The sequence below is a fragment of the Ipomoea nil genome, unplaced genomic scaffold (assembly GCF_001879475.1).
Source record: "Ipomoea nil cultivar Tokyo-kokei standard unplaced genomic scaffold, Asagao_1.1 scaffold2036, whole genome shotgun sequence".
NCBI classification, from domain to species: Eukaryota; Viridiplantae; Streptophyta; class Magnoliopsida; order Solanales; family Convolvulaceae; genus Ipomoea; species Ipomoea nil.
The window spans coordinates 439998-462004 of NW_017618464.1; the positions used below are offsets into that span (position 1 = coordinate 439998).

Sequence of the window (22007 nt, forward strand, 5' to 3'; positions counted from 1 at the left end):
GGGCTTTGGCCCGTCCCCATCCCGCCATTTTTTGATGCAATTTCACCCGATAGCAGGTTACCATCAAGAAAAAAACGTCTGTATTGATTTGACAACACTAATCCTTCTCCAAGATGATGGCTTTCAGCCTGGATAGTTTACTATCCCTGTTGGCCATTTTTTTCTTTATTGATGAATCACTTTCTATTTTTCCTCCATTATACGCACTTGAAACGTTTGGCCTCCTCTCTCGGGCAATCTCAATAGCAAGTTTCATCTGCTCTAGCTCGGTTTTCAGCTCTACGGTTGTCTCCTCAGTAAGATCAGTTGGATCTTCATATCTTCTTTTTCTCCTTGCAACTCGGCTTTTAGCTCTACGGTTGTCTCCTCAGTAGAGATCAATTGGCTCTTCATATCTTCTTTTTTCTCCTTGCAGCTGTTCTATCTTGGTAGTTGACTTACAGACCTTCTTGGTCATTTCCTCCACGACAAGCATCAGCTTTTGATGGTCCTCTTCAGCCTTCAAGTTCGTCTTCTAGAGAAGATAGTTGAACCTGAACCTTGCATTTTCATCATTGGCTTTGAAATGGCTGAAAGCTTTCTTGACGAACTCAATCATAGTGAATAGGGATAGGGAGAGGGTTTTTTTTTTTGAGAAAAATATCATAGTGAATAGGGATAGGGAGAGGGGTTTTTTTTTTTTTTGAGAAAAATATCATAGTGAATAGGGATATATAGGGAGAGGGTTTTTTTTTTGAGAAAAATATCATTTTTAGTGCTGGACTATAATATATGTATCAATTCTTATCATCATTCCAATAAAATGAGCATGTAAAGCACTTGAATAACTTATTATTTCACTCATGTTTGTATATATTAATTAAAACACAAATGTTTTCTGTTTCAGAAAATGCTCATATGAATTTCGATTAATGAGCTGTGTATATGAAGGAAAGAAATTACTGGAATGGACCCATAGGGAATGTATCCTCCATGAACACTGCCTTCTTCAATCACATCAAGGCAAACCCAGGTGTTGAGGCATATTGGGAGCAGTCTGCTTTTCTTGTTGTCTAGCAAGCTTCAGAATATCCGGTGCTTCTGAAAGGGAGCATAGTTTGTCAGTCCTATGAAGTATGAAGGGATCGCATCCAAGGTTTGTGCCTTTCTGCAATATCCAGTGCCCACTGCCGTCACACTTTAATCAATTCTGCTGGGGACACAATTGCATCAATAAGACCTAAGTTCTTCCCTTCAGACAATATGGGTTTAGATGTCTGCAAATCAACATTGTACAATCCCAATCAAATTTCATCATACATAATGTTTGTCATTTATATGCCTCTCGTCCACCACCGGCACATTTGCCATACAAATTTCATCATACATAATGTTTGTCAGAATACTTACCAGCATCATTTCAACACCTTTCTGCAATCCCACAAGTCTTCCGCAATCCCACAAGCCTTGGAAGACGTTGTGTACCTTGAAAAGGATATCAAACACTCAAGCCACTAGTTTAAAAATATATCAAGATGAACTTGAATATTTCAACAAATCAAAACATACTTATGCTGGTATACACAGTCAAATATTAATATATTACTCAAGTATGAAAGACTTATTGGAGCATATAAACAACAAACCAATGCCAATTCTAAGCCACCTCCTCCTTGTATCGCAGCAGCAGCAGCAGGCTTTTTGCCATCTAAAATGACACAAATAATCAAAATACACAAGAATGGCAGTTCAGGAAGACTTCCCAGAGAGACATCAGACAATATCTAAACCTACATAAAAATTATGAATTCAATCAGGTTGACTACAAGTTCAACAGAAACATCTGGTAGTACAGAAATATCCCATGAGGCCATAAAATTCAATTGCTTCTCATTAAAATGATCCACAAACTTGAAATAACACCATAGGAAAGACACCAACAGACTAACATAAAAAGAGGAGGGGACTATACCATGCTTGTGAACTTGTTCAAAAACATTGATGTCAAAACTAACAGAGAATCTCCTCCCACTTCCTGGAAAAAAAAAAAAGCATAAATGATTTAGAGAATGCCAAATCCAATCAGTTCCCCCTGCAAGGGGAAGAATAAAACTAGAAATTGTATAGGAATATAGCTCGCAATCATATAATGGATCAGACATTAGGAAGCAATAAAAAAACTTGGGAAAGAAAATTTGCAGGTTGAAGAAAGATTACAAGTTAAAGTACATAGATTAATATTCATTCTTCTTACTCGGAACGGCTAACGCGTTGACGGGAGGATTGGAGATGGTGATCACAGCATCGTCATCGTCGGGCACAGCCATATCTCCGCTCTTTTTTCTCTCATTCTTCCGCTTCAACTACATATAAGCCTGAGATAGGAAGCGGAGGAGCACGGCGGAGGAGGGAGCAAGCATAGCATTGGGATTTTCTCCATCATTATCTCTCTACGTCCATCTCGCTGAGAGGTGTTGACAGCGAGGCTCAATTGGTTAGAGTCGGTGCCGCCGGAACCCATGGCGCTGTTTCATCCCTAGCCATGACCGGATGCTACCTTCGCACCTCGGTTGACGGTAACCACCAACAGCGTCGCTGCAGCTTCACTGTCGTCGTCCACCGCCATACTACCCCATGGCAGCAACGGAGCGACGATGGTCGAGACCAAAAGCGAGGTTTTCTTACTTACACGGTCGCCGGTCGAGTCCGGCTAACGGAGATTGAAACCGGAAAAATTAAACTACGGTAGCCGGTAAAATTTCAATAGTTTTGAAAATAAATCAAAATTATGCTAAGGCTGAAATGCATAATCAAAATTAACTATTGTAGAATCATCATGATGTTCTTCAATGGCACGAGCTTCAGGGTCAGATTACCGGAAAGGCCTAATCAACAACGCATCTTCAATTCAGCAATGCTAAGTCTGTCATTCCATCTCCATCAACAAAGTAACATCTCAAGTGGTTAATTATTAGCTTCAGATTTAATTTCCCCAATAATATAATGTATATAATGCTACTTACTCATTTGCAGGAAGCTAGACGAAGGAGATATATAAGACTCTGTATGTTCTTCCACCAGATCAGATAGAAGAACACCAACGTGATTGGTCTTCAGATTAGAGGAAGGCGACCGTTGCCTTCTTCAGATCTGAAGAAGGCAGTCGGCGGTGACGGTGACAAAACGGAAAATTTATAGTTAATCAAAGCATAGGAGAGGAGTAAAAAGCAGAGCTGCCTAGACAGTAGACAGATCCCCTTTTGAATTGCCTCTGCAACTTCTTTTCATATTTCACATCTACAAATTATATATCCACAGCTTTCAAAATTTTGAAATCTGTAAATTTCTCAAAATGGGCATGCTGCTACGTGCCTATTTTGATTTTTGAGACGAAAACAAAGCCCTCGTTGCTAAGATTTTTTTCACTGAGCTTTTCTTGCGAGATATGAGATGAGATGTTATAATGGAGAAAACGAACAGAAATAATCATTTTAAAGTTGAGTATTAAATGCCACAAATTCATTCTTCCAACTCAAAAGACCGTACAATACATATTATTAACTCACTTTATTTCAATCAATATAATCATACAAAATTCCAAATAAACATTACGAATGAATTTTGCAAATTACATAGTGGAATGCTAACTTAGTATAAACTATATCAATAGTCATACATAATATGAAAAAAGACCATGTATGTACTTACACATTATTATCACACACAATGATTACATCTTCATTAATATCGGTTGTTGTGGTATCAACTGTTGTAGTGCTTATATCTTCATTAATATCGACTGCTGTGATATCAACGGTTGCAGTGGTTACATCTTCACTAATATCGGCTGTTATGGTATCAACTGTTGCAGGGCGAAATTCAATGTTACTTTCACCATTGTATGTTGTTGTGATGCTAATGATGAGAGCTGGATGTTTCAAAAGATTAAGGTATACCAAATTTTTAAACCCAGTAAACAAATTAGGATAGAAAGAGAAAAGCAAAATGTTGGGATATATGAACCAGAATAGTATTTGAGGGAAAATGATCAATACAAGAATGGAAATTATAGAGATGGCTGAAAAACGTTGAGTTTGAACTTTAAACTTAAGAGGACGAGTAAAGTGAATTGTAAAAGAGATAAAAGAAAATGTGAAGAGTAAGAAGAGTAGAAGTCCAAATTTCATAGGTGTAAAATTTTGGAATACATGGAATGGATCCCATTCTTCCATTGTCGAAGCTAGGAAAGATTTCAGGATGTTAGTAAGGATGAAGAGAATTGGTTTAAAGTTGAAGACTGCCATAGGATTTTTCTGGATTGTAAGAAAGGAATGGTAGGGATTGGGTGTATATATAGGGGAAGTCAACAGGCGACGCCCGGGTGATTAAGACAGGTTATAGTCAACATCGTAGATTAAGACAGGTTATAGTCGACAGGTTTTTCGGAGGGATCATTTAGTGGTTATAGTCAACATCGTAGATTAAGACAGGTTTTTCGGAGGGATCATTTAGTAGATTAAGACAGGTTCTTCGGGTGTCTTTTTTTTTTGGTTCTTCGGGTGGCTTTTTTTTTTTTTGTTTTTATTATAAGTAAAAGGGGTTACTCTACACACTATTGCCTCAACTAAGATTCGAACCTTAAACCTTCCACTTAGAAGAGCAACCCAATACCAGTGGACTACAAGCCACTCGGTTTTCTCTTGTTGTCTTTAGTTCCTTATAAATAAGTTTACTGTCAAATAATATTTCGATGTGGGAAAAAATTATTTTTACATTCATTTTTTCATTTACACTTGAGAATTACTTGTTCATCAACCTTCTCATTATTTTGAACATGTAAATATACAGGGACGGAGGGAGAGGGGGGGCAGGGGGGGTGGCTGCCCCCCTCACCCCACCCCCATCCCATATATAGTATTTGTATATATATATATGTATAGATAGTACATGTTTTAGTATTAGTATAAAAAATTATAAAATGTTAACAAGAAGTGAGTTAGAGTATGTGGTAGAGCACATATTTGGTAATATAACGAGGTTAAGGGTTCCAATCTTAGCATCAACATATTTTTACAATTCTTTTTAATATGTGAATTTTTTTAATATTACACACACACTCTCTTTAATAAGATATGTAATTTATAATGTGTTTTCTATTCAAATTATTTTATTAATTATGTTTCATATTTTGTTATAAATATTTTTATAAAGTTTCGATATGTTTTATTTTTCGTTCATATCCAACAATATTTACAACTATATTTCTTAGGTAGTTTATTTATTTATTTTTAAATTATCTTTTTTGTTTTAATGTTTCGTCTTTTCTGAAAAAAATTTCTGAATCCATCTGTACTGTTTCGCCCCCCTCCCCCCCCCCCCCCTCTCAATCGAATTTCTGGCTCCGTCCCTGTAAATATACAAACTTAATCTTCACATATCCAAGAATTTAAATCAACTTATATCTAAATAAAACATTATCGAACCTTTTTAAATTTATGTCTCAATATAACTACTCGTTAAATAAATAAATAAAAAAAAAATTGAAATGCATTCTTTCACTAAAATTATAGTATACCTACTATATTTGATTTCATAATGTTTTTAGGGAAAATGACACTTTTTCTCCCTGAGTTATATACTTATAGCACTTTTCACCCCTCAATTATTTAAGTGGCTGTTTTCCCCCTTAAAATGTTAAATAGACATATTTACCCTTAAAATAAATATTTAAAATAAATATTTCATTTATTTTTCTTCTTCAACAAATTATGACTACAATTTGGTTCAAACCGAACAAACACTATAGCACCTAAACCGAAATATTTCAATTACAATTTAGAATCGAAACTCGATATTTAGAATTTATTAAAATCGTGAACCGGAATGGACGGTTCATGTTCGAACTAAAAAAAATACATTTATTGTTGAATTTAGACTATTTTTAAAATAAAAATGAAATTTTAAAATAAAGACAGTTCAAAATCGCGAACCGGATCCGGAACTGCCGGTTAACGGTTCAGGATCTAATTTTTTTGATTCATAATTTTAATAAATTGAAATCCAAATATTGGGTTCTAGATCTGAATCATAACCGGAAACTTTTAATTCGATTACTATAGTGTCCGGTTTAATTCGAACCGAACCGTGGTCATCCCTATGTATACGTAATAATTTGTTGGAGAAGTAAAATAAATAAAATGTTTACTTTAGGGGTAAAAATGTCAATTTAATATATCAAGGGGAAAAATTGCCACTTTTAGAATAATTAAGGAGGTAATGTGCTTACCTAAATAATTGAGGGGTGAAAAGTGCTATAAATATATAATTCAGGAGAAAAAAGTGTCATTTTCCCATGTTTTTATAGCTAGTGCAAATTGCAAATACACTAGCACACCCAGACTATGGTAATGTCCATACTTATAATTAAAGAATATCTTATAAAAAAAGGGAAAAATTGCACTTTTTTCTCATGAGTTATATATATATAGCATTTTTGTCTTCTAAATTATTCAGGTAAGCATATCAGCCCCCTCAATTATTCTAAAAGTATTGGTTTCCCCATTGATAAATTAAATTGGCATTTCTACCCTTAAAATAAACATTTTATTTATTTTTTCTCTCCAACAAATTATTGCGTATACGTGGGGATGACCACGGTTTGGTTCGAACTTAATCGAACACTATAGCAATCGAATAAAAAGTTTTCGGTTATGATTCAGATCCAGAACCCAATATTTGGATTTCAGTTTATTAAAATTATGAATCGAAAAAACTGGATCCTAAACCGTGAACCGGCAGTTTCAGATCCAGTTCGCAATTTTGAACCATCTTTATTTTAAAATTTTATTTTTTATTTTAAAATAGTCTAAATTCAACAAAAAAATATATTTTATTTTTTTCAATTCGGAACATGAACCGGCCGTTTCGATTTGCGATTTTAATAAACTCTAAATATTGGGTTTTGATTCTAAATTGTAATTGGAATATTTCGGGTTGGTTGCTATAGTGTCCGTTTGGTTTGAACCAAATTGTGATCATAATTTGTTGGTGAAGAAAAATAAATAAAATATTTATTTTAAGGGTAAATATGTCCATTTAACATTTCAAGAGGAAAACCAGCCACTTAAATAATTCATGAGGGAAAAGTACTATAAGTATATAACTCAGGAAGAAAAAGTGCTATTTTCTCAAAAAAAAAATCAAAAAGCAAATAAGTCTTCGAAATATATGAAATTGTGCAATTTAACACTTGTACATTAAAAAGTTTTAATTGAACCATCAAACTCATTTAAAATTTTATAATTAAAAACATCAAGTAACTCGTTAATTACTTAATGACTACAATTTTAAACTAATTTGATTAGTTGACATCACTTGTGAAATAATAATAATAATAATAATAATAATAATAATAATAATAATAATAATAATAATAATAATAATAATAATAATGCCATGCATGCAGGATTATATGCTGAGGTGGGAGGTTTTTGCTTTTTTTTTTTGGTAAAATTCATGAAAAGTTCCACGAAGAATATTTAATAAGTTATATTGTTTACAGGTGTGCATATCTTTTAAGTACTGAAGCATAAAGCGTTAATATTATACATCAAGTTTGAACCTGAAACTTCTCATTTAAGAAGTTATAGTTATGCCGCTCGATCAGACCTCTCATTTGAGAAGTCACAGTTATGCTGCTGCTTATATTTAATACGGAGTATGAAATTTCTATAACAAATATAATTTTTTGGTTGTGAATCTCTACTCTACAGTCTACATTTTCCTTAGTTTCATCTCTCATACAATTTAATTACTTTAACTTATCCTCTTAAACATGAAATCCAATTTCAACTCTTCCCAATTGTGTTTGTGATTTTCATTTGGTGACAAGAGAAACTCATAATCACTATTTAAGAGTGTGTTGAGTAATAGGACAATATGCTAGCTAAGCGACTACACCAGATCCCAATTTGTAAGAGCTAAATTTGATGTGAGTGTAAGGCCCTGTTTGATAACATTGTTAGTTTAAACCGCTAATATAAGTGTTTGATTAATTATCTTTTTAACCAGCTTGGTTGGTGTGAGTGACCGTGCACTCTTGTCCTTTAAAAGAGGTCGGGAATTTGAAGCCCCTCTTGTATGGAAAAACGAATCATTCTAAGAATGGTATGAGTTTAAAGGTGCATCTTCCTACAGTTAGGGTCTGCTTAAAACACCTCGGTCTAATCCAAAAATTATCTTTTTGTAACAGCTTATGCTCCAAGACACCTCGTGGTCTAATCCAAAAATTATCTTTTTGTAATAGCTTATTTTGCTCAAAGCAGTTTTTTCAATCAGCTTTTGGAGAAAATCATTTTGCATGTAATCAGCTATCAATTAATTTACCAAACATCTTTCTACAACCAGCTAATACTATCCACTAGTCAAATCTACTAACCCCATCAGCTAACAGCTATTTACCAATCACTTCCTATGTATATGTCTATTATATATCTTTTTCTTTTTCTTTTTTTTTTTTGAAAATAAAGAAGCTAATTCATTAATCATAGGCTGAAACGTTTGCAACAAAGATCAATGGAATGGTCAAACATTCCTTACACTCAGACATAGAAACAACCTCTCTAGCAATGCTACAGAAAACTTGATTCGCAAGCTGTTTAACAAATTTGAAGCTGAATTCTTTGGAGAAACTTAAAGCTTCTTTAATGATTTGGTCAAACGTAGCCAAGACTGACACTCGTTGAATAGTCCTGCACACCACCTGAGTATCTATTTCCATTCTGCTATCCATTGACAATATCTCCATCGGGCTTAACCGCATATCATAGTTCAGAGGGGTCTCTTTTCCATTGTCATGTTTGTCACCCACGATGAGATTCACATATGGCATGACCAATTTTATAGGAGTTAATACCCAAATTTGTCCTCGACTATAGTGGTTTTTCTCAATTTCGTCCTAAACGACTTTGGTGACCTAATATAGTCTCAGACTTTTGTGTTTCGCTCAATATAGTCCTCCGTTTGATATTCCGTCAAATTAGTGTTAAATAAAGAGACAATTCAATAATATCAATATTGACATCTCTTTACTTTCAACCTGCGAAGTGAGAAATCCTTCTTTCTTGTACGAATTACACTCAGAATTACTCTCAGGCCAACGAATCAAATTTTATGTTCGTAGGTTTAGGAGTGATTCTGAGAGTAATTCGTTTTAAAAAAAATGGATTTCACGTTTCACATGTCTATGAGTAAAGAGATGTCAATATTAAAATTACTGAATTGCCTATTTATTTAACAACAAGTAGACGGATTAACAAATGAGAGACTAAATTGAGCAAAAACACAAAAGTCTAGGACTAAATTGAGTAAAAACACAAAACTCTGGGACAACACTAAGTCACCAAAGTCGTTTAGGACAAAATTGAGAAAAACCACTATAGTCGAGGACAATTTTGCGTATTAACTCGATTTTATAGTTTCACGCTTTATGAAAAAGAACTCGCCAAGTAAACGAGAGGAAAAACACAGAAACTATAAACAAAATTAAACTAGAAAAACAAAGCAAAGGGAAACAACAATGCAAAAATAAGGGAGTAACAACCGGTAGCAGTGGAGATGGAGGGGTGGGGCAAAGCGTAACCGGTGGCGAAGGCAGAAAATGGAAGAGAAGAAGGTGAAGGTAGAGAAAACAATGAAGGCGGACGCTGCGATGGAGATGGTTGTGGGGAAGATGATCGGACGTCGCCTCCGATCCGCTTCCTTCACGGAGGCGACGACCGTGTAAAAATTGAGCGGTAAAAAATTAAAAAAAAAAAACAAGAGAAAATTAGAGAAACTCTAATCTCTTAGCAATGTTAATTGAGTCTATATATATATATATATATATATATATATATATATATATATATATATATATATATATATCTAAAAACATAATAAGTCTCAATAAAAGTTATATCCCTCATTTATGTCCATATTTTTAATGCTAGCTATTTTGTACATTGTGCTTCTAGAGTTGTACTATACAATTTTTTGGATAAAAATACCCTTACCGTTATAACTTCCGTTATCTTTTCCGTTACTTACCATGCACATGCATCTACCATATCTTTTCTTATATTATTTAATTATAACAAAATATTTGTAAAACATTATATATTCATTATATATTAGATTAATATAATAAATATTTTTATTTCACTTTGATTTTAATTAGTAAAAATTTGTTAGTTATTTTTAAAAATATAAATATTGGGCATATGTTTTTACGCATCGCGCATAAGAAAGACTAGTATATATATATATATATATATATATATATATATATATATATATATATATATATATATATATCTTATTTAGTAATATAAAAATATTATGTAAGATTTAATATTTAGACAATCAGCTAATATTATCAACTAGTCAACGGCTCAACCCTGTTATAAAGAATAAAAATATTTTTTCGGTCACAAATTGACAGAAATTTAGCTGAAAGGACCATTTGTGCTAAAAAAAAAAAATGATAGTCCTGGATTAAGTCTGCAAGGTTTGAAAGTCGTGGATCAATTATGTTAGTGCCACAATACTCGTGAAATCAAAAGTGTCAAAAACTATAAATATATAGCATATTTTGTATTATTAACTTTGATATTTAATTACAAGATAGTGTAAATAACTAAATATACAATGGACAATGTTGTGAACATAATTAATTAATGAATTTATTTCTTTTTTAATCTTTTTTATAATGAATAATTTTTTTTTTGAATAAAGACATTATAGAGATCTAATTCTAAATTAATTAAATGCATATGTATTAGTTTTTTATCGTAGCTACTAATTTAGTTAATTTAATAAGAGTAATAAAGTGTGGTACTTACTTTTCATCCACAACAATGAAGTCATTGATTTTTTTTTTTATTTCAATTCGTTGTTGAGACAAATTGTTTTGGGAGTTTGTTGACAATTGCTACAATTGCTGTCAATAGAGGATGATAATAAATCATTCGAAATATATAGTTAAAATAGATATTGTTATAATGATATAGTAAAAATTAACCTACAAATTTCTTTAGAAGTTTTCATGCATTGATAAAATTCTGAGAATGATGTGTAAACTTGTTCAATTGGAGCCAGTGGGATGTCAACGTTGTCAATTCTTTGAAAAATAGTCCTACCATTTTAGAGTCCAGGTGTAGTTTATATTAAATTTCATATTGTATGTTTAATACATTTTAATATATTCGTAATATATGTTTAACAATTATGCCAACTATGATTGGGATGAGTTTGAACCTAAGACCTTTCTTATAGAAATTTATGAGTAAGTTAAGAATAATAAATAGTTAACAGAATATTTCGTCACTAAAGTTTATACTAACGGAATGCGAGGCTATTTAAGGAAAGAAATTAATATAATAGAGGGTAAATAAGAAAAAATAATTTTTAAAAAATACTAAAATCAAAATAATATGAACCATTCATTTCAATCAACAATTACATCCAACTTTTTTTTTTTGTTTCCGTTAAGGGTCGAACTTTATTGACTCTTATTAGATTTGTAGATATATAAATATAAAATATTCATAAGTTTAGGGTTGTTTAGAAACTCAAAAAATGATTTTCGAGAGTCATTTTTAGATTTTTCTATGTCGAGTATTCTAATCTAGAAAAATAAAGTTAAAAGGAAAATATTTATTTTGGTCAACAGAAAAATGCACAATTTGATCGAAAATGTCTTCTTAATTTTTAGTCAAAACACATTTTCCGAATCTTTAATTTCTCATCTCTATCTTCACTCTCTTCTTTTTTTAAGTTAATTTTTAGATTATTATTACCACCACCACCATTACACCATCACCTCCACCACAACTATCACCACCACTACCTCTACCACACCGCACCACCAACATTTAAAAAAAAAAAAAAAAAAAAAAACCACTCTTTATTAACTGACAAAATATGTTTAAATATCATAAATTATTAGTTATTCAATTACTAAACTCAAAAATGTACTGTATCATCTCTTTTACACTAGTAACGCAACACAAGTTTATTTGGCTGCCAAATACTCAAGTGGTCTGTATTTTTTCTGCCATAATCACACGTACAGGTTACATTCGCGATCTTGACGCTGAAGAGGCTGATACAGGAGCACTCTGCATTAGAAGAAATTGACGGTTTAGAGAAAAAGCTTGCATAATGACCTTGAAGAAACAGCAGATTCATCTTTCTGTTTACCAAATTGTCAAGATTCACAGTTGACAATATGGGTATTACCCGGAATTATTGAAATAGAGATAACTTTGTTAGTGAATTCCGAGAATATATATGGTTATATTAGTCTGAAATGAATAATAGAATAGAGCATTTCTCTGGTGGTTGAATAGATCAGACTGGCAATATTATTCTTACCAATGGAATGCCTTTGAGTGCTCTTTCTTCCAAGAAACTCGAGGGCTTGTAAAAGTTGCCATATAATTCTGACCACTTCTTAAGGCTTTTATATATGTGGGCAGCCCCCACAGTATCCGCCCAGAACACAATCCCCCCTCTGTCAAAAACTCAAAACAAAATGATATTCATCAACATTCTTTACAAAATCACCACACTTGGATTCAGAAAGATAAACCATTGATATATAGCGTTGCCGTGTAAACAAGATGGAAATCAATTTTATCTTTGATTACCTGTCATGATTCCATAAAATTCCAATTCAAATATTTTTAACTCTTTTTTTATCCCGCACTGTGATGGCCTATCTTTGCAGTACAATACAAAAAAAGTCTGTTTGTCTAGTTTATTATAGTGAATAGCATTAGTGTGATATACTATGCTTCTACTTCACGGTTGTGTTCTTGATGTTTTTGGCTCCTTTAGTAAATATCATAAATCTTTCAAATAAGACTGCTTGAATTTGACAATGGACGACGATAGCATACTTGAGCAGATTTTAAAGAACAATGAGAGAAGACAAACCTGTAAGAAGGGAAGCTCATTCCAAGAACAGATGCAACATCAAGATCTGATGCTCGGACGACTATCCCTTCATCAAGAACACGGCAAGCCTCATTCACCACTGGAAAGAGAACCATCTCAACAATTTCTTGGTCAGTCACAGATATTGGCTGGACATAAATTTAAGACGTTAGTCAATGACTCAATGTGAACCACGTATACAACTATACAAGTTCAAAATAGAGCATGAATCATTGAATATCTATTCTGGAGCAATAAAAAAGAAAAGTGAAAAGTTTAGACTGCATTTCCTTGGAAGTCGTACCTTCCCACCAGGCATAATATTTATCAGCCTTCTAGACTCCTCTATGATTGGAAGCACAGAAGGATCAGGTTTTGGTTTAGTTCCCTTCTGATAAATGTAGTATCCTTTTCCATTATTTTTTCCTGCAAAAACCAGTGTCAAAGTGGAAACTAACAGTCTAACAGTAGTATAATCCCAATAAACAACACACAGGAAACAAGGTGAACTGTTACCATTTCGACCACTTTTAATGAGGAGATCAACCAAGGGAGATTTGAATACACGGTCAGAAAAAGCAGCACCAAATTCTTTTCCTACAGCAACAGCTACCCCATATCCTGCTAAATCTTGGAGCCTGCAAAAAATAATTTCATTGGAGTTCATTCAACCAGGTCCACTAATAGTACTCTCCTTATCATCATTCCAATAAAATGAGCATGTAAAGCACTTGAATAACTTAGTACAGTCACTAATGTTTGCATATATATTAATTAAAAAACAAATGTTTTTTGTTTCAGAAAATGATCATATGAATTTTGTTTAATGTGCTCGCACACAAAGAGAATGATAGCTGTGTATATGAAGGAAAGAAAATTACTGGAATGGACCCATAGGGAGGCCAAATTTTGTAATTTGGGCATCAATCCTGAAAGCATCAACTCCAAGGTGGACCAGAAAATGTGCTCCCTGGGAATATGGGAAGAAGGTCCTGTTTACAGCAAAGCCGGTACAATTCCCCACCACAACAGGTACTTTCTTTATTGCTTTCCCAACAGCAATAAGGTCAATGATTGTTTGAGCTGAAGTCTTCTCTGTCCGTACAATCTCCAGCAGTGGCATCACATGAGCAGGGCTGAACATAATAGAATTGAAATAGAAGGCAGATAGGCAAAACATCATTAATAATTAATAATGTATAAGAAACAAAGTTTATTATCTTATTAAAAGATAATACACAAACACACACACATAATGCGAATAAAAAAATTTAGGATAAAAGTAAACCTGAAAAAATGAGCGCCTATGATCCTATCTTGAGATCTGGTCTTCTCACCAATAATGTTAAGGTCTATAGTAGATGTGTTAGATGCCAGTATACAATGAGGAGGACATGCCTTCTCAATATCGCTGAAAATTTTTTGTTTTAGAGGAACATTTTCAATCACAGCCTGCAATCCAAAGGTGACTTAAATACATGATATAACAGCATAATGTGTAAAACATAAATGCTGAGAAGAATTGATTTGGGCTAGGCCACAAGTATATCAAGGAAAGAAAGGGTATTAAAGACCGAATAAAAACAGATAATGGAAAAATGGAAATGACAGCGCTGGTGAAGATCTATTTGCAACTCGTATAAAAATTAAATATTATAAGAAGATACTAAACATATACCAACCAACACATCTTTGCCAATATAAAATAAAAATGGATGTTCAACCAAGTACCTCTATAACCATGTCCACATCCTTAAATTCTGCGTAATCCAATACACCTTTAAGCAATGAGAGTGCTTTTTCTGCTTTATCCTGAGCCAACTTTTTCCTTGATACCAGGATACGAATATTTTCTGCCGCATTAAGGACACACAAAATAAATATATTCTAAAAGACAAGCAGGCATAATTTTTCCAATGACATCCTCAAAAAATTTAAGTAGTGAGTAGTCAATTTCTACAATATATCCTTAACACTATATATTATATTATTTATATCAATTACCTTCTATGGATTTTATCCCTTTATGAAGATATTCAGCGCTAATTTCCTTGAGGAGAACATATGTGTTGCTCAGAATGAGAGCTGTAGCTATGCCAGAACCCATTAGACCTCCACCAATTACAGCAACCTTCTTTATTGGCCTTGGTTTGAGACCAACATCCGTGACATTGGGCACCTATTGCATCAAAACATGGAACATAAGTACTGGTATAGCATCACAAACGAAACAGAGAGTAGGATGATTTACAATCATTCCATATCATCATGATGAAATAACAGTAGAAAATGAATCTAGACCAGTGACTAATCCATACACAATTATTTAGGGCCCAAGGGAACAAACTTTTCATGCACTAGTGGACATGGGGAAACTTCTTTTTTTTTTTTAAATAAAGCAATTCAGACAACCACAACAAACAGTACAAGAAATCAAAATCCTCAAGAACGTCCAATAATCTTACATCTCAAGACGTGCCCCCTTGAGAACAGGCAAGTAAATATTTCTCTCTGATTGGGAAGTGAACTTAGGGTATTCAATAAACTATTCCTGGTTGGAGATTTCCCAAATTCATAAGCTCGGGACCTCTTAAGATAAGAAGCTGGTATTCTGGTAACCTCACCCAGATAGATAGAAGTGTCTAGCAATATCTTAAAAAGTTTCAACTTATATATATATATATATATATATGTCTTTGATGTCTTTGATCTAGAGAGTAGGAGAAGAACAAAGACCAAGAGAATCAAAACTGTAAACATCTTTATTGAATTTGAAAGATCTAAAGGCCTGGCGGGTGAGAATAACAACCACCCACCAGTTAGGCGGAAGCAAAGATGAAGAATCAAGGAATGAGAAAATGTATATAAGACTGAAACATTACAATATATTTATTAATAGGATTCTATGTTTCTAATGAAGAAACATAGTACATACACATAACTATTAATTTAAAATTTAAACACCTATTCATAAACAGACACATCCCTTTGTTTTTTCAACAATCTTAACACAGAAGACAGCAAAGATGGTAAGACTCAGGCACATCTTGCAAGAAAAATTAAAGATATATCCATAGAGTGATAATCTTTAACTTTCCCTAGTAAAAGAAAGGTTTCTGATTTAAATGTGGCTCTGTGCTGCCAATGATGCACAAAGGTTGTTGATAAAGATCTAGATTACCTTTGATGTTGCCCTTTGTGCAAAAAATATGTGAACAAGACCTCTTGAAGTATCTGACAATACAAGCTGTTTGAAATCTCTAGCTTCCTGTAAAAAAAAAATAAAAAAATTAAAAACTTGCTTTACTCCTCATTATTCAGAAACGGTTGGGTTGGAGCAAGAAAGAGCCAAAAAAGGGTACCTTTAGAACTCCACTGTATCCTCCATGAACAATGCCTTCTTCAATCACATCAAGGCAAACCAGATGTTGAGGCATATTGGGAGCTGTCTGCTTTGCTTGTTGTCTAGCAACCTTCAGAATATCCCGTGCTTCTGAAAGGGAACATAGTTTGTCAGTCCTATGAAGGGATCGCATCCAAGGTTTGTGCCTTTCTGCAATATCCAGTGCCCACTGCCGTGACACTTTAATCAATTCTGCTGGGGACACAATTGCATCAATAAGACCTAATTTCTTCCCTTCTTCAGACAATATGGGTTTAGATGTCTGCAAATCAACAGTGTAGAATCCCAATCAATGTTAAGACAAAATCATTGTTTTTTACTCTTTTATATGTCTCTCGTCCACCACCGGCACATTTGCCATACAAATTTCATCATTCATAATGTTTGTCAGAATACTTACCAGCATCATTTCAACACCTTTCTGCAATCCCACAAGCCTTGGAAGACGTTGTGTACCTTGAAAAGGATATCAAACACTCAAATCACTAGTTTAAAAATATATCAAGATGAACTTGAATATTTCAAGAAATTAAAACATACATCAAGTAGCTGTACCTCCAAAGCCAGGTATAACCCCGAGGGTAAGTTCTGGCAATCCAAGTTGGGCTTTTGGTGCAGAAATGCGAGCATGGCATCCCTAATAAAGAAAGAAAATAATGCACCAGGAAAATACTTATGCTGGTATACACAGTCAAATATTAACATATTACTCAAGTATGAAAGACTTATTAAACAACACACCAATGCCAATTCTAAGCCACCTCCAAGTGCGAGTCCTTGTATCGCAGCAACAGCAGGCTTTTTGCCATCTAAAATGACATAGCTAAGAGTAAGATTTTAAATGGTGATGCCACAAATAATCAAAATACACAAGAATTCCAGTACAGGAAGACTTCCCAGAGAGACATCAGACAATATCTAAACCTAGATAAAATTATGAAACAAGCCACACACCTTCAATCAGGTTGACTACAAGTTCAACAGAAACATCTGGTAGTACAGAAATATCCCCTGAGGCCATAAAATTCAATTGGTTCTCATTAAAAATGATCCACAAACTTGAAATAACACCATACCAAAGACACCAACAGAATAACATAAAAAGAGGAGGGAGGGGACTATACCATTCTTGTGAACTTGTTCAAAAACATTGATGTCAAAACCACCAGAGAATCTCCCCCCACTCCCTGGGAAAAAAATGCAAAATAAATTATTTAGAGAATGCCAAATCCAATCACTTCCCTCTGCAAGGGGAGAATAAAACTAAAAATTGTATAGGAATATACCTCGCAATCATATAATGAATCAGACATTAGGAAGCAATAAAACTTGGGAAAGAAAATTTGCAGCTTGAAGAAAGATTACAAGTTAAAGTACATAGATTAATATTCATTGGTCTTTTTCCTGTTAATAATGATGCAGTAGTAAACTCCAGGTGCAGTCACATGATAAACTACCGCTCCCATCAGTCCATCTATTATTAAGGAAAAGACTGGTGAGTAGTTTCCCACTATGCTGGGAGCTTGGGACAGACATTTTTTTGGTAAATTTGGACCGAATTTCAGCTACTTAAGAATCTAAAAAGTAATGCACAGTTTGCACAACCTGAAATTTTAAAATAAATAAATAATTGATCAAACAAAAACATAGATAATACATTCAGTTGACCATCCGAATGCATACACATGAATTAACTGAACCAAAAAAAAAAAAAAAAATTAGGAACTAAGAATTCACCAGTCAAAACAATAGCTTTAACATCGTTTCTCCTGGCAGCCTCCGTGAACTTCTCCTTCAAGCCTTGAATTACTACAACACAATCAAATTTCACAGTTTAGTTTCATCTATCCAAATCCAGCGCATACGCACACTCGCCAGATACAGAAACACATCAGTGACTTACTCGGAACGGCTAACGCGTTGACGGGAGGATTGGAGATGGTGATCACAGCAACGGCGTCGTTCCCGACCTCCATAGTCACCGTCGGCACAGCCATATTTCTGCTTCAGTGCGAGAGAAAGACGAAGAGAGGTAAACTACGAAAGTTGATTGAATCGGAGATGGTGATACGGTGGATATATACAGCGGAGGTGGATTAGTGTGAATGCACGGGAGTTGTACTCTGTGCTACCCAAGTTGTACCAATGATGGCTGATAAAGTAGATAAAGTTATGGACCCCTGGCTTTTTGGGAAAAGCCGAAATCACTTCTTCTTGACTTTAATAATAAAAAATAAAAAAAAAAATTGAAAGCACTTTAATAAAATTATTAAGTCGTGCGACTCGTGCTACACACATAGCAACAGGTACACTCTTCCGTCAGTATAATATTTTTTTTCTTTTAAAACCGAACTCTATTCTTACATAACCATATTTATAATTTATTATTATATTTATATATTTATATAATTTTAATTCATTTTGAAAATATAATAATAACAAGATCTAATTTGTAATACTTGCAAACATATGCAAATAAATTATTAAAAAAAAATTATAAAAAAAAAACTGTTTGTGAAAATTGTCAAGATAGATAGCTCTCTGTACTATTTTTAAAAATACGCATATTTTAATTTATTAACAAAAATTATTATCTATTTTTTATTGATAAAAACTTGTCACGGTAATAAAGAGTATGTACAAAAAGTAAAGTAAATATAATATTACTTCTTTTAGAACTAAATATTGTTTGATTGGTAATAATTTTGAAATTATGATCTTTGATACATTTAGTAAGGTGTTTATTATTATTATTATTATTATTATTATTATTATTATTATTATTATTATTATTATTATTATTATTACTAGTATTTTAACACGGAATAGATTTGTTGTAATATATTAAGAATATTTGAATAGATATATAATTATTTAAATTAGAACATCAAATATTATATAGTGCAATTAAATATATGGTTTGGATCGTTTATGTATTTTGATGTTATCATTGCTTGAATTTGTGCAAATAATTGCTCAAATTAATAGCTAATGTCTAGATGTACACATGTGGTGCTATAACTTTGAAGATTTTATTTATCATTATTTGTAAAATGTTTTCTTAAAAGAAAAACCAAAATAATAAGCCATTAATAAGCTAAGACTTCTTAAATAAGAGTCTTTTGGCTTCTCAATACTTACCCAGGTTGATGGGCAAGCAATTATGTTTGGAATATGAGCATTGCTCAGAGCTCCTCTTTCCAAAAAAAATTCCGTGTGAGATCAAAATGATCCCACATCATTTACAAAGGAGAGCTTGTGGTTCCGCTTTGTTTTTTTTTTTTTTTTAATTTTATTTTATATATAGTTTTGTTTTGCTTATTATTATTATTATTATTATTATTATTATTATTATTATTATTATTATTGTTGTTGTTGTTGTTGTTGTTGTTGTAATTTTATTTATTATTACATTATTACGTAACAATAACAATAATAATATAAATTTCTTTTAGACAATTTTTTGCTGTGCGAGAAAAATATTTTATGAAAAATAACTCATTTTCATAAATTATTTCCTACTTTCCAAACGAACTTTTATCTTTATATAATTAATTTGTTAAACTGCATAATAATTATTAGATAATGGCCTTGTTTGATTATTGACAAATTCGTCATTTTAACATTTTATCTTTAATCAAAACACAAAAAATATCTCAACAATTTTACTCCAAACTGCTAAAAACAAAAACAACATATATACATTTTGGTTAATCTTTCCCAAACCCCCCTAATAATAAATAATAATTTTTTTAAATAAAAAAATTAAAATAAAAAAAAAGTCATTAAACTAAGACTTCGTAAATAAGAGTTTTTTGCCATCTTAATACTTACCCACATTGATGGGCAAGCAATTATGTTTGTAAGATGAGCATTGCTCCTCTTATATATAGGACCTCAAGAACTCATCTCCTAATATTGTCAATGTGGGATCAAAATGATCCCACATTTTTACAAAGATGAGCCCTTTGTCTTCTTCTTATTTTTTGTTTAATTTTAATTTTATTTTGCATGAAGTGTTGTTTGGATTATATTATTATTATTACATATAGTTTTTATTATACTTGACCAATATATATATATATATATATATATATATATATATATATATATATATATATATATATATATATATATAAAGGTTGCAAAACACGTTAGGCAATCCGTAGGCGCCGGTTTTTTTTTTTTAAATGTAAAAAAAAATAAAAATTAAAAATTATCAAAATTCACTAATAACATAAGGTTCTCATCTTTTTTCTTACAAACTATTTATTTAAGTGGCTATAATATTGTTTAAAATATTATTGAAAGCATCTAATTAAATACATAAAAAAACTAAAATTAAGAGCAAAAGAAGCATTTTTTTTTTTGAGAAATTGGTGGGGCAAACCTCTTTTGGCTGTTTGCGGTGGGTAGATCTCAAAAAAATACGCGATTTAAAAAAATTGTCCAAAACGGATAACGGAGTCAAAAGTTATGCATTCGCAAAGTTTTTAACCTAAAGACTAGAAAGATATATTTTTAGGAATTGGGCGGCAAGTTAAAGTTCAAGATTTTATTTTTATATATAGTATAGATTAGAATAGAATTGTATTACACTATTTTATAATCTATACTATATATAAAAACAAAATCCTGAAATTTTTACTTCCCGCCCAATTCCTAAAAAATCTCTATTCCTAATAAAATATATTGATTTCTACTTTCCCAGTCGTACAATAATTCTGCGTTAAAGTTCTATTTGAATATTATAAAATAGTGTAATACAATTCCTATTGTAATCAATCTATCTATCTATGCTATATATAAAAACAAAATCCTGAAATTTTAACTTCCCGCCCAATTCCTAAAAAATCTCTCTTCCTAATAAAATATATTGATTTCTACTTTCCCAGTCGTACAATAATTCTGCGTTAAAGTTCTATTTGAATATTATAAAATAGTGTAATACAATTCCTATTGTAATCAATCAATCTATCTATCTATACTATATATAAAAACAAAATCCTGAAATTTTAACTTCCTGCCCAATTCCTAAAAAATCTCTCTTCCTAATAAAAATATTGATTTCTACTTTCCCATTCGTACAATAATTCTGCGTTAAAGTTCTATTCAAATATTATAAAATCTACTATACTAATAAGAGCCCAAGAGAGTTAGGCCTATAATGGGTAGAAAAAAATGGCGGTCAAGTTTTTTAATCAAATGAATGGCTCAGATTGATCAGATTTTAATTTTTTCTTAAGATTTACTAATTTATCCTTAGTGAATATGATTATCCGTTAACTTTTTCGTTAAATATTATTTTTTCCGTTAAGTTCTATTAGTTGACCGCTAACTTATTCATTGATTTCAATAAGAAAGGTCTTAAAGTTCAAAGTTCGAACCCCATCCCAATCAAAGTTGGCATATTTAGTACTCTATTTTACTTTTATTAAATTAAATAATAATTTAGTAGTTACAACAAAAAATAATACATATGCATTTCGATCTTTAATTTAGAATTATGTATCTACAATGTTTTTATTCAAAAAAATTATTCATTATCAATAAATTAAATAAGAGAAATAATTTCATTAGTTATATTGTCTTTATTTTTCTCCAATATAAAAATTCTTTACATTCAAATTCATCAATTGATTATATT

General features: G+C 32.1%; 2 protein-coding genes across 4 annotated transcripts; both read right to left on the reverse strand.

The window, feature by feature from the left end:
• Positions 1-819: 819 nt before the first annotated feature.
• Positions 820-3424, reverse strand: LOC109148094 (peroxisomal fatty acid beta-oxidation multifunctional protein AIM1-like). Of its 3 annotated transcripts, XM_019295868.1 has the most exons (7): positions 3003-3424; positions 2234-2914; positions 1952-2014; positions 1788-1843; positions 1626-1688; positions 1390-1464; positions 820-1256 (listed from the first exon to the last, which is right to left on the reverse strand). In XM_019295868.1, exons 2-7 carry the CDS (start codon positions 2304-2306, stop codon positions 1173-1175), a joined length of 414 nt encoding a protein of 137 aa, XP_019151413.1. In that variant the 5' UTR covers positions 2307-2914; positions 3003-3424; the 3' UTR covers positions 820-1172. The 3 variants fall into 3 exon arrangements, with proteins under 3 accessions (XP_019151413.1, XP_019151415.1, XP_019151414.1); XM_019295870.1 differs by lacking the exon at positions 1788-1843 and having other exon boundaries at positions 1626-1687; positions 2234-3424; XM_019295869.1 differs by lacking the exons at positions 1788-1843; positions 2234-2914; positions 3003-3424 and having other exon boundaries at positions 1626-1687; positions 1952-2156.
• An 8507-nt stretch (positions 3425-11931) lies between these two features.
• LOC109148091 (peroxisomal fatty acid beta-oxidation multifunctional protein AIM1-like) lies at positions 11932-18439 on the reverse strand. The gene is made up of 18 exons (XM_019295863.1): positions 18264-18439; positions 18098-18169; positions 17485-17547; positions 17315-17371; positions 17102-17169; positions 16916-16997; positions 16761-16816; positions 16320-16622; positions 16139-16225; positions 14962-15136; positions 14689-14810; positions 14246-14409; positions 13839-14093; positions 13474-13595; positions 13262-13383; positions 12958-13106; positions 12394-12532; positions 11932-12137 (listed from the first exon to the last, which is right to left on the reverse strand). Exons 1-18 carry the CDS (start codon positions 18355-18357, stop codon positions 12093-12095), a joined length of 2175 nt encoding a protein of 724 aa, XP_019151408.1. The 5' UTR covers positions 18358-18439; the 3' UTR covers positions 11932-12092.
• Positions 18440-22007: the final 3568 nt, after the last annotated feature.

What these genes read in the sequence shown, in the direction of transcription:
- LOC109148094 (XM_019295868.1), bottom strand. Translation starts at nt 2,306, where the DNA reads ATGGCTGTGCCCGACGATGACGATGCTGTGATCACCATCTCCAATCCT. An exon ending in CAACGCGTTAGCCGTTCCGA is followed by an intron (nt 2,015 to 2,233) that starts GTAAGAAGAATG and finishes TTTTTTTTCCAG; the next exon opens with GAAGTGGGAGGAGATTCTCT. An exon ending in AAGGTGTTGAAATGATGCTG is followed by an intron (nt 1,257 to 1,389) that starts GTAAGTATTCTG and finishes GTTGATTTGCAG; the next exon opens with ACATCTAAACCCATATTGTC.
- LOC109148091 (XM_019295863.1), bottom strand. Translation starts at nt 18,357, where the DNA reads ATGGCTGTGCCGACGGTGACTATGGAGGTCGGGAACGACGCCGTTGCT. An exon ending in ATGTGGACATGGTTATAGAG is followed by an intron (nt 14,410 to 14,688) that starts GTACTTGGTTGA and finishes TTTGGATTGCAG; the next exon opens with GCTGTGATTGAAAATGTTCC. An exon ending in CATTAAAAGTGGTCGAAATG is followed by an intron (nt 13,384 to 13,473) that starts GTAACAGTTCAC and finishes TGGTTTTTGCAG; the next exon opens with GAAAAAATAATGGAAAAGGA.